Source organism: Podarcis raffonei, chromosome 17 (assembly GCF_027172205.1).
Source record: "Podarcis raffonei isolate rPodRaf1 chromosome 17, rPodRaf1.pri, whole genome shotgun sequence".
Classification (NCBI taxonomy): Eukaryota; Metazoa; Chordata; class Lepidosauria; order Squamata; family Lacertidae; genus Podarcis; species Podarcis raffonei.
The window spans coordinates 5,255,493-5,274,968 of NC_070618.1; the positions used below are offsets into that span (position 1 = coordinate 5,255,493).

Consider the following 19,476-nt stretch of genomic DNA (forward strand, 5'->3'; position numbering starts at 1 on the left):
GCCATTCTACCTGTTATATCAGGGTGAGGTGCAGTAAGTCTGAACCGTACTTTGTACTTTGAAGTGCCAACCAGATAGGGTTTCTACGTGTAGCAAACTCACACCAGCAAGAAATATAACTTCTCATGTTCTAGCTTACTACTGGAAGAGATTTCTTTATTTTTCTATGCTTTCTACTTTGACCATTTTCAGTGGAAAGCACAATGAAAACATGGTCTCAGTGTGCTGTAGCAATGGGTTAAGGGGTGATATGATAGCCATGTTCAAATATATAAAAGGATGTCACATAGAGGAGGGAGAAAGGTTGTTTTCTGCTGCTCCAGAGAAGCGGACACGGAGCAATGGATCCAAACTGCAGGAAAGAAGATTCCACCTAAACATTAGGAAGAACTTCCTGACAGTAAGAGCTGTTCGACAGTGGAATTTGCTGCCAAGGAGTGTGGTGGAGTCTCCTTTTTTGGAGGTCTTTAAGCAGAGGCTTGACAACCATATGTCAGGAGTGCTCTGATGGTGTTTCCTGCTTGGCAGGGGGTTGGACTCGATGGCCCTTGTGGTCTCTTCCAACTCTATGATTCTATGATTCTATGAAATTCAGTGTTCAGAATTAGGAAAGCAATTTAAAAAATAAACAGCTGGTATGATGCCTTCATAAAAAAATATGGCACGGCTGCCTTTTGAATACTGTGTACAATTTGGGTAGCCCCATCTTAACGGGGACTTTAAAAAGTTTGTGTTAATGTTTCCACTGATATGCAATTTATAAATCAGAGGCAAATGTTAATGAGGTTTCCATACCTGCTTCCATTTGGAATCATGTAATTTAACAGAATTTCATATTCTGTGCTTAAATCACGACCAATAGCTACAGAGATCCAACACTGTACTCGAGTGTGAGAAGAACCAACACAAAGTTGTATAAGTGTACATCATACATTTATTACTGAACAACCCTCTCAACTCCAAAATTGGGCACAGGGATTAAAAATAAAAATTCATTGCACTACTTAGTAAAGCATTACTAGTAACTCTCATAAAAAATGTACAAATTTTGTTAAAAATTTATCAAGCCTTCAAATGATTTGGTTACAGATATTTATAATACATTTAAAACTACATGTTAAATGATACAATGGAGTATGATTTTTTTTGAAGAAAACACTTGACAAATATGATTCTAACAAAACCCATAAGCTTTCATAATCATTAGCAGGTTTGCAACACAAAATAGCAAAATGAGGTAACTGAAGGTACCAAAGAAGGGAGAGAAGGTGAAAGAGATCCACAGCTCTCTTAGGCCATTTAATAGTAACCAAGATTGCAAGGTGTTTTTTGGAAAGCAAAATAAAAGGAGTTGGTAAATCCCAAATATTACAAGAGGTGTAAATGTTAACAGCGGCGACAAATATCACATTCTGGAGACTGTACAAAACTCTATACAAAAGAAATTACTTTACACAAAATAAATCTGTAAAGAAAGCCACAAAGTGAGACCTTAGAGAGATCCATAAGGCCTTTATACCCATTTTTTTATTGTTTTAAAAAAGACAGAAGGTCAAATTAAGTTGACAATTCATGCAAATAAAACCCCAGCAGTGCCAACATGATAAAGCCAACTTTTCTTTTCTTCCTTTAGTGGGAGAGGTAGGGATAAGGGGACAAAGGCTACCCAAAACAATTGGGTGCTCTTAGGCACCACTGAGGGCTGTGGAATTAGACACACACAAATGGTGCGTTATGCATGGCAGTTAACGGCTGAGCATGAATGCTCTTCTCTTCTGCCGGGAGCAATGTGTTAAGAACTCCCCTGCAGCCGGCCAGAGCTGGTTGAGAACACATGCACATGTGTGTCTTACAGACACTTAACCACAGGAAGCATATCTGCACACATCTGCAAGAGTCCCAGGCAAACAAAAGTCGTTCAAAGAAGAGATCAGCCACAGGAGTGCAATAATGTAAGTCCAGTATACTACAAAAGTAGTCCCTACTGCAGCCCCATCCCTCCGCCAACAGCCTCGCTCAAATGAAACTGGGAATCGAGGGACAAGATGCCCCACTGGAATATGGATCCAGATTCAGCGCCCAGGTCCCCCCTTCTCAGAATTAGTGTTTATGTGCCTTGTTAGTCTGTTACAGAGAAAGTGCCTTATTTCTATGCTTTGACAGTGGACAGAGAGTGGGGTAGTGTTACGATTCGATTTGTAAAAATCTTTTCTTTTGTCCAGCAATATAAAAAAAGACCCAAAAGTATTGTAAAACATGTGTGGCAATGCTTCTCCCCAACCTCCCCAACCCATGATTTTGTTTGCTTAAAAAAATAAAGTTTACTATGTGCAATTTAACCTTTTTGACATGTTCCGGCGATTCCTTATAGCACACACTGAGGGGGGAAACTAATAATTGTAAAGCTGTCATACACAGTATGTCAAACTGTTCCATTTGCTTCGTTAACATTGATTTCTTGACACTATGGATAGACTAAGGTGCCTAGCTACTAAACCGAGGCAAACAGTATCTGAAACAAAGTGGGGGGGGGGATTGTGCTTTTAGTTTTGCAAAACCACAAGCTGCGATTGGTCAGCAGAGCCTTCGGAAAGAAGGGTGATTTACAACCAACACCGTTCCTGGACGAATAAACAGACTTAACACATAGCAGCATACCAAAAAAAGAAAGAAAAAAGCATCAAAAAGGGCACAAACTTAAAGCCAAGTGGCAGCAGGTTGCAGCAATATTGCTAGCTGTGGCGCTTGTGCTGTTGCGACCACAAACTATGGCGCACAGAATGCAAGAGAAACGCAAAGGATCCACAAAGAAATGTGCAGCTCTTGGGAGAACTACGGTAGCCATGTTGTGTATTGAAAAAGAAAGTGTAAAAATGCCAAGTCTGAAATGTGAAGCAAAGCCAATTTTCCCCCAATACAAAATTATTCAGAAGGCAGTTGAAAGGAGGTCAACTCCAAATTCACAGCATTTTGTTTGTTTGTTTCCTTGATTTTGTGTATCAGCCCATTCTTGAACGTGAATATTCCTCATACTAATAGGACACTGAGGATGTCTCAACGCCACACAAAAGCCTGCCACCAAGTAAATTTAGCAAGCAAGAAATTGTATCCTGTGTCGTTTTTGCCAGGCAGTAAAATATTAACACGGTACCATGGCTAGGGTGGTTAAAATCATATACAGTCGTACCTTGGTTGTTGAACAGAATCCGTTCCGGAAATCCGTTTGACTTCTGAGAACATTCGACAAGCAAGGCGCGGCTTCCGATTGGCTGCAGGAGCTTCCTGCAACCAATTGGAAGCCGCGGAAGTTGCATCAGATGTTCGGCTTCCAAAGAACGTTCACAGTCACTTCCGGGTTTGCGACATCCGGGAGCCAAAACGTTTGAGTCGCAAGACGTTCAAGATCCAAGGTACGACTGTACTCTGTCTTGAAGAAAGTGCTAAGGATTTCATTTTGTTCACGAGACTGAGGCTTTTAAAAAGGAAAAGAGAGAGAATGGATACCTTTAAAGTTATTTTAATTGTAGATGTTTGCTTGCGTATGGCAAGGAATGTGACTTAGTGCCAGTGTTTGTAAGCTAAACTGGGATTTAAGCAAGTATATTGCCAACAATACAAGAAGCATTTGCAGAGACTCCAACATCCTCTCCATTTCTGTATCTATGGACAAAACTGGAAAACAAACGAAATGATATCTTCAGTATCTCAAAAAATAATAATAATAATAATCCAGTTTTGAAAGTGAACAGAAAAAGAACCAATGTTGGCTTGGAAGAGTTTTTAGAAAGTTAAGAGAGGACAGCATCAACTTTCAATCACCAGTTGAGAAATTTTTAATATTGCTACCTGGCTGTGCAATGCTGCAACGCATTATAAATTTAGCAATGAGCTGCAAATCTCAAAAACCTGAAAAATTCTCGCAGCCTTAAAAAAAGAGAGAAAAGGCTCATTTGTTATTTGTAGTAACTGAGGAAGCAATATGCTGTATAATGACAGACATAGGATCTCCAATTAAAGGGAAGCATAATTGTTGTCTGAATAAAAGCAAAAAGGCCTTTTTGTACTATTAAATACAATTGGAGGGGGGCGGGGATGAAATATCAAATGTCTATAACTGCTGCACCCTTATAGCATTCAGTGTGCAACTGCAAACGCAAGGAAAGAAACCAGTGTACAGTACTAGTACTGTTTAAATAACACACAAGATTATACATTGCAGCATAATTAATACTACACACATACATCCTCAGTACATGCTGGTATATAAGTCCTCTCACACACTACCGCCCAAACACTTGCTCGCCCACACACACACAAACACCCTGCGATCAACGCACCCACCCGCACCGTTTATTCCCACTCACAGTATCTGAAGGCTCTATATAAGGTAGATTGCTATATTGTTTGGAGCTACCACTTCTTCTTTTTTTAATATAAAAGCACATGCTAGAAGATCACGTTCCACTGTAATCTCGCAGCAACACTCGGAATGATCACACAAAAACCAGGGAATGTTAGTGCACACACGAAATTAAGCTAAAAGAAAAAAAAAGTCTTTGGAGTTCCAATCACACAGTTAGTATAACAATCCCATAATTGTGAAGACTAATTATAAGCTTTATAGTTGATTAAATCACACAGTGCAAAGAAAGGTCCATTGACCCTTTTGTGTAAAGGGAAGGCTGGAAGCCACACGGGTTAAGTTCAATGGAGAGTTCATATATATATATACACATGTGACTAGGAACACCCAAAGTAGAATTGTGCTCTTAGACTGGTCATTCTGAGTCACGATGCACTTCCGAAGCATCAGCTCTGCAGATGGGGCAAGTACGATTTGCCTGGGGAATAAAAACAGGCATTAATGCATTGCACATCGTCTCACACAAAAGACTGTTAAAGAAAATGTACTGAGTTGCAAAAATAAAATAAAATAGAATAAAAATTACTACATTGAACCATACATCCCTAGCAAGATAATTAAGAGGAAAGAGAATCGCACCAAAACTCAGATTTCAGTGAAATCGACTGCCTTTAGCTTTATCTTATTCTCATGTAATTACATGTCCAAAGAGATCAAGCATCTGACTTCCAATAATTTAAAATGGCTGGCTAATTTATTATGATTATTATTAATTACTTGTACCCGGCCCATCTGCCTGGGTTGCCCCAGCCACTCTGGGGTTTAAACCGCTCTGTCCAGTGCCACAGTGTCTGCTACCAGTGTCCCCTTCAGCAGAGGCATCACAAACGCTGAACAAAGCGCTTCTCCTCTAGCCACCATGGAGACCAGAATGCTCCAAAAACAGGAAGAGACGAACGCAAGACTCCTGCCGGATAAGGCTGAAGTCCCATCTAGTGCAGCGCCCTGTTCTCACAGTGGCCAATCAGATGTCCGTGGAAATCCCACAACCAGGAACTGAGCGCAACAGCACTCTCCTCAACTGTGACTCCCAGCTACTAATATTCATACAGATACTGCCTCCAACAGTGGAGCAGAACATAGGCATCATGGCTAGCATGTGTGAATCAGTAAGGGCAGCCTGATGAGGGCAGTCAGAACTTTCATCAGCCGCTCACGTCTCCTTCACATGATTAATGTGCAGACTTCAAGTGGGAACAGAATGCTTCTCAGCTAAGTCAGTTCGTGCTCAGCTGCCTGCCACACACAGAGATCTATAATCCACACATACACACACATTTTCAAACTTTAAAACCAAGAAAACTGTACTGGGTTCTCTTTCAAATAGCACCAAAGGGTTCAAATAAGGTGTCCCGGGACAGGGGAGTTACTATTTATTGCTAAACACACTTCAAGTTCTACCGGTGATCTATGAGCCTCTTGTGCATACACTCCTCTAGCTTCTGAAATTAAGAGCATTGAATGCTGCTGTCGCATTTTAATCATGCCCTGCATTAAATACTACAGTGGAACTGTGACGCTCTAGTTGTTTAATGATGTGGTAAAGATCATCTGGTGGTGACTTTAGCAGGTGAGAGACTAGTTTGTGTGTTCTCCCTGACAATGTTAAGTGGATTTTTGATTTTTTAAGTATGAAAAAACCATGCACCATAATGACTATAACTCCTGCAACCTTTCCTGAAGTTCACAGATATGTACTTTCATCTCTGAACTCTTCAGAAATGGTGGTTTGGATCCTACATTTCATGAGCAAAGTTCTGCTCATGGAGGAGGGCTTCATTCTTGTTGCTCCTGCCCCAGCCCCCCGGAAGAAAACATGGTTCTGAGTGTTGCGAGACCTTCAAGAACATCATGTAACATGGTTTGAGGGGCTGCAACAGGAAGGGGGAATCAGCAACAACAAAAATCAGACCCCCTTCCTTCCTTGCACAAGTGCCTTTCTTCTTGCACAGGGCACTTTGAATTTAAGACAACATTTAACGTTGCCATGAACACCATTCAAAAACCGCTAGTCATTATAATTACAGTTCTCTGCTACTCGGAGCTCTTTTCTGTGCTATGCAGAAGGAAATGACGGCATCTAGTGGTTGTAATTAAGAGCTGCAGAAAATCCTCACATTTGCCACAACCTTATGATTTATGTATGGACAATCAAGGCAAACTCAAAGTTAATAGACCTCACTGTACAAATAGCCATATATTCTGCAGTCTCGATGTTTTAGGATTTACCACTGCAGTGACACAATGGAAATTCAGTACATTTTCTGTAAGTCATAATTAATTTCCTACTTCAATTATACTTCCATATTTTGCATCATGTGTACACTGTCTGTCATCATACTGCTTTTGCTGCTTCTGGTTCCTTCTCAACCTTAAAACAAATTAGGTTATATTTCACATTCAATGTCATTCTTGAAAAGACACATTTTGGACAAAAAAAAAAGCTTCATCTTAAATAAATATAAGTCACATGATGGACAGTTAACAAGCTGTTGTTTTTAATGGTGGTATACCAACAGATATTGTGGCAAAAGTGATGGCATGGAGTACAAATCTATACTACTCCAATTCATTTCTAAAACTATGTATTATTATTTATTATTATTATCATTACCTTAAGCCATTTATCGACACACTTGGCATGGAACTCATGGTTACACGGTAAAACTCTAAGTAGTTGCCTTGATTCAAAGTCACACATGCACACTACACACCTAGAAGAAAAAAATGCAGAATACCTTATTTAGAAAGAGCAACAACAGTTTGGTTTTATTTATCTGAAAACGTAGGCATTTCCTTGCTTTTTAAAATAAAGACTTTTTAAATATAAAGTGACTGTAGTACATTTCATTGAGGGAGGCTTAACTGCTGATATAGAGGTGCTGGGTTTGCCACTGAGATATATATATATCTGTGTGTGTGTGTGTGTTTTATTTATAAATATGTAATAGAACATAACATACAATTTGTTATGTCCTATATTTCTTGCCCAATGCATCATAGCTATTTAACTGACTGCACAGTGCAAGATTAGGAAAACAAATAACCATCAATCCAGAGCAAAAGATTTTATCTATTAACAGCGCATATCTATATAGTGCTCTCAGTGTTCAAAGCACCACACATATATTATGACAGTAATCCTTACCACCACCCCATAATGGAAGTGAAGAGCCAAGGGTGGAAGAAAAAGGTCTCAGCTGAGACTATCCAATCATTCTACACCTGGGGTAAAAATTTGTACCATGGACTCCCCAGCTCACAACTCATACTTTGAGCACCAGCACCAACTATACCAGCAAGACAGTTTTCTTTGCTTCTCCCAGGAGTGTCATTTGCAAACTTCTTGAGATTACACTGTAGAAATTAAAACAAACGTGTTTTGCAGAGAAAGCTGGCAGACAATCCTATCTGGCAGCCGAAGGAGTCTGACTTCAGGACTGGAGGGAGGAGGGATCCTGTGGCTACTAAGGAAAATGCTGTTTCTAGGCCAATATCAGTTTCTAATATTATTTTAGAAATGAGCAACTTAAAAGCTGTTGTTGGAAAGCCTGAAGAGGGCTTAGGGCTCATTGTTGTGTAGCAAATGCCAACTCCCCAATTCAATTTTCCCATTAATGCAAACACTTGGTAGTTACTTTTCACATCCAAAATATAGCAGGACTACTGGGAGATGGTTTAGAAGACATTCCTTCCCCCCCTCAAAAAACCCTATTTTTATTTCTTCTTAAGGAAGCTTGATGTCTCAGTGAGAATTGTATGACCCTTTTTTATTATTATTAAAATAGCAGATTTCTGTATTAAATACTTTGCAAGAAACGTCATAACAGGAATTGTAAAAGGTTCAGTTTCATGTGAATAGTGACCACAATTCATACAAGTTTCTTGTTTCTGTGTGCCTATTATGGCATTTCATTTTTCTCTTCAAAAAGCAACATTCCATCATGCCGCAATGCAATCTGATTTTATAACTTTCCTATTATAAAGCAGATAGCCATGTGGCATGTGGAGCTGGGAGCTTTTTTTGGAAAAATAAGGAGCACTGATTTCATGTTAAGATAAGGTGTGCAGCTTCTGCACACCGTCCCTGCCATTCCTATGTGACTCCAGTAATATTAGATGGAGGAGCGAACTCATCATTAGCTGTGTAGCTCACTGGACCGTAGCAATATTCGTCTAAATCAAAGTATTAAAAATTGGGGAAATCTGTATTTAATATTCTAACCCAACTGTTCATAAGGCTCACCAATAAATGGAAGTTTGTTTTTTTTTATAAAAAAAATCCCTTACTCTACCAGTTAAATAACTTTGAAGCTGGAAAGTACTATTAAAAAGGAAGACAAGTGAATGCATTTATTAGTTATGTTACAGTTATTTGCTGTGCTGGATTTCAGTCAACCAGGGTCAAACAACTTCACACCAAGGCCTCAGAGAGGAGCAAAAGAACTTACAGAGTCTGTTCTGACTGATGGTTATTTGGGTTGAATCTGTAAGATGGAAGTTGTTCAATATCTGCCTTCGTCAGTCCTCTCGGTTTGGCCTCTCCCAGTCTTTCGGCCAAGTTCAGCAGTGCCTATGAAAGAAAGACGCCCTTTTCAGGTCACCTTTTAAAAACTCACCCACTTTACTCAAGCACTCTTCATAACACATTATCATCAGGGACGATAAGCAAAACCAGTAGTGTAAAACTGGGAAATCTCGCAAACTTGCGCCATAAGGCAACTGCTCTTGGTTTAACGTTTGAATTGTCTGGGGGCTACATACAGGCCCAATCAAGAGGCCCAACATGCAGCACTGTGTAGCTTTCGCATGGAAGGAAGAAAATCCTAGAAATTGTTCAGCGTTAAGTATATGTCCTCACAAAACATAGATTTGGTAGCAGCTACTGCATTTTTTTTTTGGTGTCGTTCCAGCAAAATGCAATTTGCTAGTTTAATAAGCAACATATTTAGGAACCAATTTAAGGAATGTACTCAAAGCCTCGTGATTTGCATAAATGTGGAATCTGTAACCAACCTCATAGTTTTCCACCTCGCCGTCTTCTACATCCAGCTCAAAACTGAAGGCTGGGCCGACTGCAGGTGGCACTGGAAGCATTGATCTGCAGAAAAAAAGGAAGTTAGCATCAAGATTTACTACTTGTGCACATACACATACAGAGAAAGAGCAGCTAATTTTGGGTCTGTCCCTAGAGGCTTTCAAAACTGGTCAAGAATTTACATTCAAATTTGGTTCCAATTCAGTACTAGGTCATGCTATTTACTAATCTGTATAAAGCTGACTCTCCTACCATTTTACACATTGGATTACACATGCCCATGCTTCCAGAGCGGCAAGCTGGACAGGTGTTTTTAAAAATGTATTTTAACTTAACTTATTATTCATTTTGATATTTGATTTATGCTTTGCCCTTTAAATGGGTTCCAGGTTGGCTTAGAAAAGGTTAAAATTACAATAATCTAAGTGCCTCTGCCTAGTGTCAAAATCACACCACAACAAGGGCTTAGCAAGCCTCCCTGTGGAGAACATCGCCAGTCAAGGTGCCACCATCAAGACCCTTTCCCCTGTAGGCACCTGGTACACTTCAGAAGGCACAGGCAGGCTTTAAGTAATTGTGAATTGGGCAGCAGAAGGAAAAACATTTCTCCGTCACAAGGTCACTTACAGAAGCACTGAAGCTACTCTAAAACATATAATACCCCCTGCTTATACAGTGGCCTGATTCACACAGAATGCCAAGCCATGGTTTGTTTAGTCAAAGTCCAGTTTGGCTAACCCAGAAAACTAACCATGTTTTGTTTTCTGGAAACAAAGCATGATGTGAAGTCATGGTTTAGTGTTGGCTTACAAACCATGGTGTTTGTCAACCATGGTTTGGCCTTGGGTCCGAACTTAAAAGCCTTGTTTAAACATGGTTTGGCCCACAATAATTTATCTGAGAGGGACAGTCCACATGCTTCATATGAAGATCGTACCACAACCAAGGCTTGGTTTACTTGTACCCTCTCAGTCCTCTGGCACGACCCAGAGGGTTTGGCTCAGAGGCAGGGACTGCTCTCATTTGTGGCAGGGTACAGAGGAGGGAAACAGAGCAAGAAACTTCTCCAAGTCTCATTTCAATGAATGCGAGCAGCATGGAAACACAGTGCTGCTCTTGTAAGGCCACAGTTCATCATAATGGGGAAGGGTAGGAGAACTTCTCATAGGATTGCACTCTTTACTTGAAGCACTTAGGATCATGTTACAGCATCCACGCTAATTACAAATAAAAATATTTGAGGTCTCCCTTCACCCATCTTGTACTGAAGAAGAGAGTGCCCTTTTGGGGGGACAACTCCATAGACTGCTGTTTTCAGAAAACGGTGTTATCCATCCTAAAGCCAAGCTACCAAGGACAGCTACAAAGACAAAGAGACTTACAGCACATATGGCAATAGGCTGGGATGGTAAGGAGGTGGCGGTATTGGCTGTTGAGATCGATATCTGCTGCGTCCTGTGAGTCTTCGAGGCATGAAAGGCGGGTAAGGCTAATGCAAACAGGGGGGAAATTTCAGCAGTCCATCAGCCCACGGTGGCACTGGAAAAGTCATACTTTTACATTTCAGAAGTGTTTTCACCACAGTGAATCTTCCCTTGACCAAACAATTCCATTTCTGGCTTATTGAAAATTTGATGATAAACTCTTGTACAGGCTGGTCCTAATTCTAGAGTTGGATTCAAACCTGCTGGTCTATGAAAAGAAGGGTTCTTTCCACTTTTGGAACACAAACCAAGTCAAATCTAGTAGAGAATCCTCTTCTGCAAATTGGGCACTCCTGGGGGTGGGGGCCTAGTTCTGCTGATTTCCACAGCACCCCAGCAGTCCCCAGTGCTTGCTCCCATGCTGTATTGGAGCTGATTTTTTTTGGGGGGGGGGAAATAGAGGTAGCTGCTCTGAAGATAGGAAATCAGCATGGATCACCTTCCCTTCCTTCCACCCACGAGAACATCTCGCTACCCAACCAAGGCTCATTTATTTTCTGTTTCCAACAGTTGCACATGTTGAGGTTAATGTAAATAAATAAGTAAATATGCATGTTCAAAGGGGGCGGGGAAACAATTCAGAACATGCTAGCAGAATCAAAATGTGAAATAAATGCGTAGTGAAAATCACAGCAAAAGCTGAAAGCCATCACTTACTATTCCAAAGGACACCTCTTGGTGCAAAGGGTCATGCGTTAAGAACTGTAGCGGGGCTGAGGGAGGCAATGTTGGTGGGTGGGCTGAAGGCGGATAGGTGAAACCTCCTACAGGAAGATGGTCTCCAAGCAACTCTACTTCGTTCTCTATCCTTTGAAGAGGCTACAGGAGAAAACAAAAAAAGCACGAACAATTGTGAAACATATAATTTACCACAGTTATTTGCCAGAAATAGTTATTTGTCGAAGTTTATCTAGTCAATACTACACAGTAAAAGCATATTCATACTGCACTGAAGTATGACTTTTATTCAGTTGGTGTGTTTTCACTGTGTATTTTGCCAGAAATTCACATTTCTCATGCTTAATAGCTCCGTTCTGAGTATTTTATCAAATTGTAATTAGGCATTTGCTGCCCATTTCAGTACAAATGTTATGATCTTGTGCCACTTTTTCCTGCTACCACATCACTGAGAACATTCACTTGTTCTTGTTCCAGGATATGTATCTAGACGTGATGACACTCTGGTTGCTTAGAATGCAAAATGACCTTTTTCATCCTTAGCTTGAGGCTTTCAGAGCGGGGCGTTTTGTTGAGCTAGCCTCCACTTTTAAACCTGGGGGCTGAGGAGGCCACATCTTGTTGTGCATTCAGTCCACTCAAGAGCTGCTCTGGTTGCCTATCTGGTTACTTATCATCAGATTTCTAATGTTACAGGGTGACCCACCAATTTCATGCACATGCAATGCCCCTTCCCTGGGAAAGCAGGGGACCAGGCAATCCCATTTTGTGAAACCCTGTCCTACATTAACTCTCCTTGCAGTTAGTACAACTGCAGTTCTACTTTTCTATTTCTGAATGATAGGTAAAAAGGTAAAGGGACCCCTGACCATTAGGTCCAGTCGTGGCCAACTCTGGGGTTGCAGCGCTCATCTCGCTTTATTGGCTGAGGGAGCCGGTGTTTGTCCACAGACAGCTTCCGTGTCATGTGGCCAGCATGACTAAGCTGCTTCTGGCTAACCAGAGCAGCACACAGAAACACCGTTTACCTTCGCGCCAGAGCAGTACCTATTTATCTACTTGCACTTTGACGTGCTTTCGAACTGCTAGGTTGGCAGGAGCAGGGACTGAACAACAGGAGCTCACCCCATCGTGGGGATTTGAACCGCCGACCTTCTGATCAGCAAGTCCTAGGCTCTGCGGTTTAACCCACAGCGCCACCCGCGTCCCCCATTTCTGGATGACAGGAAAAACTAAAATGATAAGGAACAGGCACTCACTGTGCTGAAAGACAGAGAGGACTATATCATCATTCATTCCATTCTACATAGCCCACTTTTGCTTCAGAGAGAAATTATCAGCAACTGTCTCACAATTATAGAATCCCCTACAGATCTGCTTTGAGTTTCAGTTCGAATACCTTTTCGGAAGCACCAGGAGATCACGTTTTTCCACAAATGAGATGAAAAAGCCCATCTGAACCTCTCAAATACTATGTGTGCCATATAACAATGGTTAATAGTATGGGATGTAAAGAAATTTAACACACACCATGGATTGCAAATATGAAATGCCATCTTTCAAAAAAAGCTCTCAATCTCTAGATGCTCTTAAGGCTCAAAAAGGAACATGGTTATTCAAAATAGTAAGAGCTCCATCTTTTTTCTCTGTAGTTCAGTTTCTCTGAAACTAGTGCTGGAAAACACTTATTTTGCTTCTGCTTTTCTGGCAGACTGGAAATTAAAGCAGCTACGGCTTTCAGCTTGTAGATCAGATTTTGCAGTTCTCAGACTTCTATACTAGAAGCTTCGCTCTCACTTGCAAAAGTCTTCATGATTTTTGGCTGACTCCTTTTCCAGGCAGCCAACCAACGCATCCCACTTTAAATTCACTGTTCCAGAACCAACTACTAGAGGAAGTAAGGATTTTGGTTTTTTTTAAAGAGATACCTACCGACCGTGACTGTTGTGTCTGAAAGGGAACGAACTGGCCTGGAGGTGGCAGGTGTGGAGCATGATGTGGGGAGAGGTGTGGAGGATGCAAAAGAAACGGATCGCTAGAAATGAGAGGTGGGAATGCCGCATATGGAACTGGTAAGTGTTGAACAGAACATGCCTGAAGCATCTGAAAAAGAAAAGAAACATTCACAAAGGTTATGCAACACATAGTATTTGATTCCTCATTACATTCTTAAGAATAAAGCACAATTTATAGCGAATAGAGTTCCCATGGAAAAGATGGACCCTTTCCACACCTAGCAGAAGTAAATAAATTATGCAAAGTAAGACAGAAGTTGTTGAAATCTGAACACAGAGGATGAGGCTCCATCTCTCTTTGGACCATAAATCTGGATTACTTTGGTTCAGATTTTTTTTAATGCATAGAAAGGGATTATGCTTTAGAATCCAGGATTTTTTCAAGAGTTTCAGTGTGCTAGTTATATTACAGAGCACAGAAGGTTAACACTCATCCAACCCCTCCACCCCACAAAATTCTACCAATAAAATCATTAAAAGTTTGTGGAATATGCATAAAATCTTGATGAAGTATTCTTATATGAAGGCTAAAATTGTCTTTACACTTAACCAGAAGTCACACCACCCTAAGTAATACGTGATTTCCAAGTAAATATAGAGAAAATTCAGCTCTAAGTAAATTCATTTGGTCTTCTGCGACCTCCGAAGTCGTTTGAAGCATTTGTTTTCAAAATTAAGATTAAGATGCTACTTACTGGGGGAGGCACACTGCAGACAGGGAGATGCTGTCCACTGAAAACCACGGAACACCCAGGGACCTGCTGTGTGTTGCAAGCTGGTATGTGCTGACCTGTGCAAAGTGGAATCCCATGTGGTGCCACCGTAGTCACCGTGTATGAAACAGGGACTGTGCCCTGGTGGATCTGCAAAGAAAAATGCAAAGAGCTTTCAGCAGGTCTGCTTAGCTACCAACCTCAGAAGGATGCTCAACTTTTCCCTTTTTTCTTTCACAGCACAAAGACTATTAGTAAATATTTCAAAATGCAACAAAGACAGGATTTAGAAACAAAATATATGAAAACATTCGAGATGACCCAGTTCCAGTTTTCCACAAATGCACTATAACCAGGTTAGGACACTGTTCACAAATACTGTCAACTGGCTACCTATAGTGAAATTGTGCAAGTCACCATTGTGCAAGTCACCCCCGACCTTCTAAAAATTGAATCAATTCAATTGAGAATGGCAAGAGTTACTATCTTTTGCCTCCCCCCCCACAGCACCCTTCTTTCTGTAAAGCAGGGATGCCCAATGTATTGTTCTCCATGCCACTCTGAATTCATGCAGTCACATGACTGCATTTGTCTTGTGGGCAATGGGAACAGAATAGTGTGAAATGTAAGAGACAACTACCCTCAATGTGAAGATGATGTGTGGCCTTTAGCCAAACAGGGATTTAAAAAGAGATTAGACAAATTCACGAAGGCTATGGTTTTCAATGATTGTAAGTCATGATAGATGTGTAGTAGCTCCAGTATTGAGGATGTATACTTCTAGGTACCAGTTGTTAGGGAACATGAGTGGGGAGAGTGTTACTGGGTTATGTCCTGCTTATGGTCTTCCCACCGGCATCTGGTTGGCCACTGTGAGAATGCTTAATTAGATGGGCCTTTGGCCTGATCAAGCAGGGCTTTATTACAGCAACACCCCCCATGTCTCTGCAGCAGCTGTGATTAGACTGTCTGCATTGAGAGCCACTGAACAGAAAACCATTATCCAGCCTCAGAGGCAGCACACCCAAAACAGTGAGACGAGGGGTGTTATCTTTATACATTAGAAAATAAAAAAACATTTTTGGCACACAAATGAAGTGTAACCTCCAATTTTAAATCACAAAGTGTAACCTATCTACCAGGAATTAGGAATACACTGCTCCATCCTTTCAAATACCTGTTCATGAATGTCAACCATCACTGCGTTTTGCTGTGGTGGATGAGCAGCTGGGTGCAACATACGGGGAGATACATTCGGAGGGTGGAAGGCTCGGGGTTCTTCTATTGCTTGTTGTTGTCCGTAGGGGAGATGGTAGTTCTCATCTTGACTAATGGAATTATGTCGAGATAATCGATCTCTTCTTGCTCTCTGGCGTCTAACGGGAGGGCTGCAAATAATCAAATTGGACAAAGATTTTTTTTACACACGTTTCCCTTCTAGATTAAACAAAGAATCTTGTGGCCCCTTAAAGACGTACAAATTTATTACGGCATAAGATTTCTTGGACTAGTCTATTCCATCAGCTGCATGAAGTGTTAATCTGAGTCGCTAGTACATACACACATGACTGTATGCAAGGGAAAGGATTACAATCAGAGGTCAGAGGGATATGAAATGCAGAAATAAGTGATAATGGCTTTAATTAACAGTGGCTATTCACACAAACAGTAGTTGATGACACAGAAGTCCTGCATTAGCAAGCCAATTAATACATGTAGTGTTAATCCCCCTGAAGTTCCTTTGTTCAAGGATGGACTATGACCTCAAACTTGTACTTTTCTTTCTGCATTCCAAAATTTATGTAAATCAGATGGATCTGTAAACACTTAACATCATTTTCCTTATCAAGTAAACAGAATACCAGAAGGGAAACAGCAGCTGCTTAAAAAAACTTGGCAGCTATAAGAAAATATGGATTATGGATTGGTATGTTGTACTATTTTATTGTTGTTAGCCGCCCTGAGCCTGGCTTCGGCTGGGGAGGGCGGGATATAAATAAAATTTATTATTATTATTATTACAGTCATCTGTAGTTTCCAACCAAATAATAATACCAAAGCTATCACCTAGCCCCTTTCTCCCCAAAATTCAGAGTTAACAGTAATGAAGGTCAAGCGGAATTTATCACATGAGTTGGAAGTTATGTAACTAACTCTCCCTGTGATGACAGCTGCCAACTGACAAACTTTTCTGTGACCATCATGTAAATGTGGTGGTTTTTCTTCCACACTGCAATCTTAATGCATATTCTTGCAGAACTTGGTAGTAGGTAAGGGGAATTTATTGGCAAGCAAGAAGTGTTCCAAAGCTCTGGGTTCATTCACATCACTTTTAAAAGTCTTCTTTTTGAGACTTCCTCTCACTGCTTTCTTCCTCTCCTCATAGCTCCCCAATTCCAGCTGAGGTGAGCTTTCCTTCTCCAGTATTAAGACGGGACTACCTACGGACCATCTTCTCTTCAGAGGAGAAATCTAGCTTTCAAAAAAGTATTATTCTTTCCTGTTTTATTACATGGCTTTCACTGATGCTTATTTTCATGTAAGCCATTTTGTGAGATTCATCCTGAAACCAGCATATAAATATATTATAAACCACGGTGATAGCCAGTTATTGGTCAGCCCAAGACTGGCTTTCACATCAAAGACACAACAGTTGCATGAAACCTCACCAATGCTGTAGGACATGACATGAGCTCAGCGAAGGATAGATTTCATGTAATCTTTTAAGCCCATTACAGTGCAAGGAAAAGTCAGCCTGGGGCAATCTAAAACTGCTTCTACCACAGGATCATTCTTAAAATGGTGGGCTTTGATCATGGAGATGCGGGTTCAATTCCTTGATCATCTTTGAATTCACGGAATGACCTTGGCCCAGTTGCTATTTCTCAGCCTAAACCTACATCAAAGGGTTGTGGCAATAAATGAATAATTCATATGTATGCTATACTGAGCTCCTTGGAGAAAGGATGAGATACAAACATGAAGGGAGGGAATCTACACAGGTGGAAAAACCCCTGGTAACCCATTCCTGGAAGCCCTACAAAGAAGATCCATTTTCATCAGTCTTTATAGCAAATGCTGTAAAGATGTCCTCAGTTTTGTCTCCAGTCATTAAGCAAAATAAATAATAATAATAATAATAATAATGCATTTAAAGAAAAAATTAGGAGCATCATTTGTATGCTCCTGGAAACCGTACAATTTTAGCTCCATGAAGTTCACGACTCACACCACAACAAAATACGTTAATACTACTAAGAGCAGCCGGACATGGTATATTCCTTTGGAGTTTTGTTCAGGTTTATTTTGCAGTTGGCATCTTTGTCAAGCTCCTTAGGTGATTTGGTGCAATTGTTAAGCCAAATGCTCCTCACTTTTATTGTGAAGACAAGGGGTGGATGGGAAACACAATGCATTCCTTGAAAGAAGATGAACATTTTAAAAAAACCCAATCTAGATATAACTAAACACGGGCAGTCAAAAACCAAAAAGAAGCAGCTTCTATTTACTAAGTAGTAGGCATCAGTTCTCACAATACCAGTACAATAAGGTGATAAGACTCGCTTGTCTGCAGTACAAAACACTACATTCTTGGTGAAGTTCTCATGACTTCCAGGACACTAGCACCCACAAACATGTACACCTGCAGAGTAGACACACCACTACCTTCTTAAGTAACTATTTAATTAACTCTAATAGTAATAAAACTTGATAGCTCAGAAAATGGCTGTTCAATTAAGAGCTCGATATGTAAGCTGCTCCAATCCTCAATCAGGAAGGCTGCCTTAACAACCATTGTCCATCTATTCTACTTGCCTCCTTCTGTTGCGTGCAGGTGTGTTGCATCGTTCCCCTGAGAAGTGATGTTGGCTTGGTCGAGCTGAAGGAGGCTGCCTATTTGATGTCATCTCCCATGGTCGCATTGGCGGTGATGGGGCTGGTGATGCTGCTGTGTAGTCAAAGACTGAATGAGAAAGGCGCTGTCTCTTGGGACTTGGACTATCTTCACTCTGCGGGGCAAGGAGTAACAAAATAAATAAATCAAAAAGTAATGGGTAACTTAGAACGTCATTTATTAGAACAACCATTTCCAAAAAATAAAAAAATTAACTAGGCGTTACACATTTCCAAAGAACAAATCGGAGATTCAATGTCTAGATGTTTCACAACTTCAGAAATATTGCAGTTTATTGCTCATATTCTCTCTAAACTTTTTCTCTTATGTCTGAGGGAAATGAAGAGAACAGAGTACAAACTGAGAACTGTTATAAGGGAATAAGGGTTATGGTATACCCATTTTGAAATATGCTTGCTTAAGCACAACTTTCATGTCAATAGGCTCTAGGTTTGTGAATTCTTAAAGGAGCTACAGACAGATGGAGTTGCAGCTCAACAAATGCACTCACCACCCACTAAGTATGTGATTTACACTGCAGCCAAATTTTGGTCTGCTGAGCTAGCTTTGATAGCTTTTTTACAGTTACTTTTCCAATACATATAGTATTTACAGCATCTAAGATGTACATATTTAGTTTTCATCTATCTGAAAGATATTATCTTTGACAGGTCAGTGCAGCTTAAAAGACAAATACAGTACACAAATTAGGGAAACAGAACACTACGCACCTTTAGGTTAATGTACAGTTATGTACCTGTAAATGATGACTTTGTGTGACTATGTGGGATGCCATTAATACAGCCCTTATTCCTATTCAGCTAGGCCCCCAAATCTGAAAGGCCCCCCCTTCAGACCCTCTTGGTTGCTGAGATTAGCATAGGCAGCCCTCGGTAGTTCCTCCTCCTTCAGAGGCTTGGGGGGTGGCAGCCTGGGAGAGGGCATTCTCTGTAGTGGAACTCACTCCCCACAGAGGTCCATCTGGCCCCTTCATGATACAGCTTCTGCAGAAAGCTGAAGACACACCTCTTTAACCCTGGCTTTTGAAACTTGGGGTGTATATTTTTAGGACCGACCTTATTTTGATGATTGTAACTTGTTTTAAACTGTTTTTAATATTGTGTTTCGATGTTGTCACCCACCCTAGGACCTTACAGTAAAGGCTGGGCAACAAATAAATAAATACTAGTGGGACCGAGACCCACAAATGGGTTGCATCCTGACCTGTGG

At 40.7% G+C, this 19,476-nt stretch overlaps 1 protein-coding gene across 4 annotated transcripts in view; it reads right to left on the reverse strand.

The window, feature by feature from the left end:
- Positions 1–911: 911 nt before the first annotated feature.
- The window catches only part of RNF38 (ring finger protein 38), an 80,515-nt gene continuing 61,950 nt past the window's right edge, over positions 912–19,476 (reverse strand). For all 4 annotated transcript variants that reach the window (XM_053370268.1, XM_053370270.1, XM_053370271.1 and 1 more), the window contains 10 exons: positions 18,168–18,361; positions 15,529–15,739; positions 14,334–14,501; positions 13,556–13,726; positions 11,603–11,764; positions 10,844–10,950; positions 9,440–9,524; positions 8,875–8,996; positions 7,038–7,137; positions 912–4,841 (listed from right to left, as the gene is read on the reverse strand). In XM_053370268.1, the coding sequence (XP_053226243.1) occupies positions 4,779–4,841; positions 7,038–7,137; positions 8,875–8,996; positions 9,440–9,524; positions 10,844–10,950; positions 11,603–11,764; positions 13,556–13,726; positions 14,334–14,501; positions 15,529–15,739; positions 18,168–18,361 (1,383 nt within the window). In that variant the 3' untranslated portion in view covers positions 912–4,778. The remainder of the gene's footprint in view (positions 4,842–7,037; positions 7,138–8,874; positions 8,997–9,439; positions 9,525–10,843; positions 10,951–11,602; positions 11,765–13,555; positions 13,727–14,333; positions 14,502–15,528; positions 15,740–18,167; positions 18,362–19,476) is intronic.